General features: G+C 41.8%; 1 protein-coding gene across 1 annotated transcript; it reads right to left on the minus strand.

The window, feature by feature from the left end:
* Window positions 1-429: 429 nt before the first annotated feature.
* On the minus strand, window positions 430-4,689 carry LOC149822775 (Sodium Bile acid symporter family). Its single transcript, XM_089981253.1, has 8 exons — window positions 4,197-4,689; window positions 3,777-3,865; window positions 1,745-1,838; window positions 1,613-1,646; window positions 1,474-1,528; window positions 1,300-1,383; window positions 881-1,168; window positions 430-805 (listed from the first exon to the last, which is right to left on the minus strand). The coding sequence occupies exons 1-8, from the start codon at window positions 4,597-4,599 to the stop codon at window positions 653-655; spliced, it is 1,200 nt and encodes a 399-aa protein (XP_089837379.1). The 5' UTR covers window positions 4,600-4,689; the 3' UTR covers window positions 430-652.
* Window positions 4,690-5,085: the final 396 nt, after the last annotated feature.

Here is a 5,085-nt window from a genome sequence, read left to right on the forward strand (position 1 = left end):
AGACATCTGGTAAGGATCTGCTAAACCCAGCTTGCCTGTCAATAAATAAATAAATAAAAAATAAAAAATAAAGCACATGGTTCTTGCACGCTCACACGCTCACATTTCTGGTCTTGTAATTTTTTTAAGTTCTTTTCCACAGAAAGTTGTAGGATTACCGAGAAAGTTTGTGACAAGAATCTTTCAACTGCAGAAATTCTTCAAAAGTCAAATCTTAATTCTGATAAATATGATAGAAACGATTCAAGTTTTCTCAAAAGTTGTATCATAGTGCTCATCCACAAACAAACTTAAACACTAATTACACAATATGTTGGCGAGGCTATTGCTTATTTTGTTCACTAACTTAAGGAATTGCTAATCATGTCATTTGCTAGTGTAAATTCCATCAAGATGTTGTTAAGAATCATCTAAATATGCCACAAGGGATTTCATGAAATTCAATCAACAGGGAAGTACCTCTTCCCTTTCATCTGCGAATATACGCAATCAATGTCAAATATCAAAAATGCTACCAGCCTACCCTATCTTCTCAGACAGATGAAGCAAATTTTCACAAGGAAATACACAAATACAAAACCCGACAGAAACTGCAGCAGTTTCATAATTGTCAAAATTATTTTCTTACAAAGTAATTCTTAACTGCCATACATCATACTTCCTTGTCAATAGGTATTGTAGCTCGCCAAATTCCAGCTAAAGCACTTCCAAAAATAGAATGGCAAACACTAGAGACAGCACACGGAACAGCAGTCAAAGGATTGCTGAAATGCTGACCAGCAAGGACAACGCCAAGCACTGAATTCTGATCATACCATGCAGAAACGATTAAACCAAGCAGGTGGTCAATAACATGAAGGAATAGAAGTAATAGCAGTACCTGCATTCCCACTTCTATGGAGATTGTTCGTGAAGAAGAGACATCAAGCCTAAGCAACCTTGAAAGGAGCCAGCCGAAGAAAAAGCCAGATGCATGAAGGGCACAGGAAGCCAGAACTACCTGCTGTCCAGACATGAGGATCGCTGAGGCATTTTGTGCGATAGCACTTGCACAGAGAATAGCAACAGTTGACACAGCGATAAGTGGCATGAATGGAGATAATATCCTAACAAAACCATGGCAGTACTGATTCATGATGGCACCAACTAGGACAGGAGCAAGCACAACCTGCATACAAGTGATTCAACACCAGGATAAAGCTTGCAAATGAAGTGCAATATAGGAGGCAAGTTAAAAATGAGAAAATCAACTGCACAAGCAGAACAATTTTCTATTACAATTGCATCAAAGATTCATACTTGAAAAGTTGACATGAAGAGTCCAGCAGCATCAACGCCAACATATTGGCCAGCTAGTTTGGAAGTGAGGAAAGGAGTCAATACCTGTAATTTATAGATCTCAGAAAAGAACTATTCAAACTTTTCACATTATAGAACAGGAAAACAGGTTAACTATGTAAGGCTTCCCAGTACCACGGCAGACATTGTGCTTGCTGCAGTCATCAAGACAGAGAGTGCCACATTTCCACTGCAACACAATTAGATAGGGACATGATGCATCCATCTACTTTAGAAAGCATAATGGTGAATTACATAGTTGTATTTCACAAACCGTGCTAAATATGTAACAATGTTACTAGCTGTTCCTGGAGAACGAGTGAAGGAAATCAGATATAGAAAGAAAGATTAGAAATTAAAATAAAACAAACAACAATTGGATATCTATAAAGATATAAACACATACCTCCAGGACAACATGCAACCAATATCAGGCCAGCAGCATAGTGGGAAGGCAACCGAAGAAGCTTGCTAATGGCAGCACCTGAGAATGGCATCACCTAAAAACATTTATCTATTCATTAGTATATGTTCATGAAGTGCATGCTCACAAAATTTCATGCAAAAATAGATCCAAAGCCTAAGTCATGCAACCTACAAAATGAAATTAAAGAAAATGGTAATCTGATGCATCGTCGCCATCATAGGCATTTCAGTACTTTTATAACAAAAATACATTAGAAGGGTCTGTGCTGTTTTGAAAGCACAACTAATAAATTTGTTACTTGGCATGTAAAATTACTAAATGCTCGTGGCGGTGGCAGTTAATGGATAGAGCTACTTTCACTGCAAATTTTTAAGCCACTAATTAATGGTGTTGACGAACACAAGTTAGACTGTGTCCATGAAGTTCATGACAGAAAGTCCCGTCAACACAGAACAAGTGCACTAAATATCCATTTGCCCAGAATAATAGCACTGCCAGAAGAAAATGTGTGTTAGCCAAACAATACCAAAATTCCATTAACTTGCATATCCTTATAATTAACTGATCCACAAGGTCCCCCAAATCATTCAAAGGGATCCAGCTTCATGAACTTCTACAATAACCACAACTGGACATAGTAGTTTAATAAAAAGGCATCCGACTCAAATTTCACAATTACTTCCACTGGAAAATTTCAAAAACTGGGAATGTACATTTCCCAGTTAGATTCTTTAACTGGTTATTCCAAATAATACTCCTATCAATAAATGCAGTCGCCAGTGGCTCAGGAAGAACCACCCTGTAGTTCCTTTTCCACAAGGCCCTTGGCTACATAAAAGGACCGATAGTTCCTTCAGCCAAAGCATGTGGTTTATCTGATGCAACAGCTCTTCCTACCAATATTTCACTGAAGTCTCTCTACTATTCAAGTTCAGGACCAAGAAGAAACCATATTTCCATTTTTCCAAGATCGCAAAATGTGTTTCTTTCCTCTCTTATCCATAACTCACCAATGTAGTTCTTATATTCTTTACTCTGTTGGTACTCTTCTGTAGAATTTATTAGGGGACAATCTATTCTTCCCCTAGGATCTGCTAAGCATATGTTGCATGTTATTATTTCAGATAAAAGTCCAAAAAACTACTTCCCTCTCAAGCTATCTGTTATCAAAATAGCACAGCCAATCCCAAAATCAACCTCACCTAGAAATGGAGTTTCTTAGCAGTACCAAGTACCAAAAATTGTAACCTCAATGCTTTATAATAAGTAGGAACTTTTTAAGGGAGCACATCTCTTCACGGTGGTGCATGCCCTTGTTTGCATGGATCTAGCCTCCAAATGTTATATCTAAACATACAGATGAATTTAGCCAATGCCATGTTATTCTTGGATCATGTGATTGTAAATCACAATCACCATACTTTGTCAAGGTTGGTGAAACATGAAAAAGTACAAGTTGTGATTGTTTTTGCCTTGAAACTTGTGAAGGTTGACCTTGTGACCAACAATCACAGCTTCTACTTTCTCACCTGTGACAAAGCAAGCATTATTAGTGTAATTTATTTACCTGGTTATTAGGATTCATCATCTCCAGTATATCAAAAGATTCAACCTTCAAGATAGCGAAAAGTCAACCCCTCGCAAATCATGAAGATGGTTCGATGATGATGGTTTAAAAGTGGCCCAAACATCATGTTAGAGCCAACTTTCACACATCAAAATAGTCCAATAGATTTTATGCTGAAAACTTCCACACATGAAAATGACAAATTAGACTGTACTAAACATGATCCAAAGATTAGTTTTTGCTTCTGGAGATCAGGTTCATGCAAATAAAGAGTAACACCATGAGTTATGGCAGTTCTAATGCAACAATAGACGCACCCAACATATAATCAGATCAAAGAAACTCCCTAAACAAGAAGAATGAAGCTAATAAGCAACCCATTCGGAAGAGAAAAAACGACTAGCGAGTAGCAGTAGCAGTAGCAGTAGTAGTTGGTCGACGAACAGTGTATTGAAGAAAAAACCCGGTGAGCAACTCCCTCGGCATCGCAAGAGCTTCCCGCAGATCGTTCACAGTAAGCGTCATCCCCATCCCTGCCATCCACCGTAGCCCATCAACACAATGATCTTTTTTTGTTTCTCCATTAGGAACGGGGAAACCACCTCCAGAATCAGAGACCTAGTCACGCTGGCTATGCCTACCGTACTTACGGCTGCTGTCTCGGTGGCGTAATCACCCCTCGCCCCACCAAGGAATCTCCTTGCTTTGACTCAACGCAAAGGGGGAGTGACGCCTGTGGGAATGGAACCTTGACCGCCTGCCCAGCGGCCAAGACTCCCTCCAACTGCGCCAAACCCCTTGGGGCTAACACAATGATCATTTAAAAGAGGGAAAATCAGAGGAAAGGAAGAAGAAGAAGCAGACCGAGCATGGTGAGAGTGAGCCCGAGAATCTGCCATTCCTGGCGGATCCAGAGGAAACACTCGGGCCGGCGGAGGCCGCAGAGGCACGCGATCGAGATCCACAGTGGGAAGGCGGACGAGAGGAGGTCGCTTATCCGTTGGAGCCGGCTGAGCACCCCCTCGCCGGAAATACAGTCGGCGGCGGTGATCTCCGGCCGGTCTTTGCTGCAATTGGTGAGATGGGTAAGGCTTCTACTGCGAAGAAGAAGGGAAGATGGTGGTGGTTGGGAGGGGAAGGAGATGGAAGAGGAGGAGAGTTGGGAGTGGTATCTGATCAGGCGGGAAGGAGTTGGGAAGGGAGAAGGATTTGGGAGGACGGTGGCGAATGGCTTTGAGGGTGGAACGGAGAAGAAGAGGGAGTTCATTTTTTCTTCAAAGTGCTTGTTTGGCTTCGAGCACTTGCGAAGAGAGTGACTGATGGTGGTGGTCTATCTCTTCCTCTTCTCCTCGTCGACGGAACACGAAGTCACCTGAGCAGTGATAGATCGGAACAGAAACTTCGGGCTGGAATGACCCGACCCGACGGTCCGTTTGAGTCAGGGCTGGGAAACGAGACTTGGCTCAGAAATTGAGCTCGACGAGCCGAGCTACAAGCGAGAGTGTTTAGGTAAACCAGCCGAGCACAAACATGGCATGGCAAGCTAGGTTCGGCTCCGCTCATATAGGCCCACCGAGAGGGTGGTGTATGTTCGCCCCCGATGATTCACTGAATCCCACGTATGTGTTCGGGGCTTTGAATGAGCACCATGTATACAAGCACATGGGGCTCGTATTCCCGTGTATGTTGACATAACTTTGCATCGGACTCTGGTGTTGTTGCAAAGACTTAAGTACCCTTTCTTGCTATTCTT

This window comes from Nuphar pumila, chromosome 11, assembly GCF_984573655.1.
Source record: "Nuphar pumila chromosome 11, dmNupPumi1.hap1.1, whole genome shotgun sequence".
NCBI classification, from domain to species: Eukaryota; Viridiplantae; Streptophyta; class Magnoliopsida; order Nymphaeales; family Nymphaeaceae; genus Nuphar; species Nuphar pumila.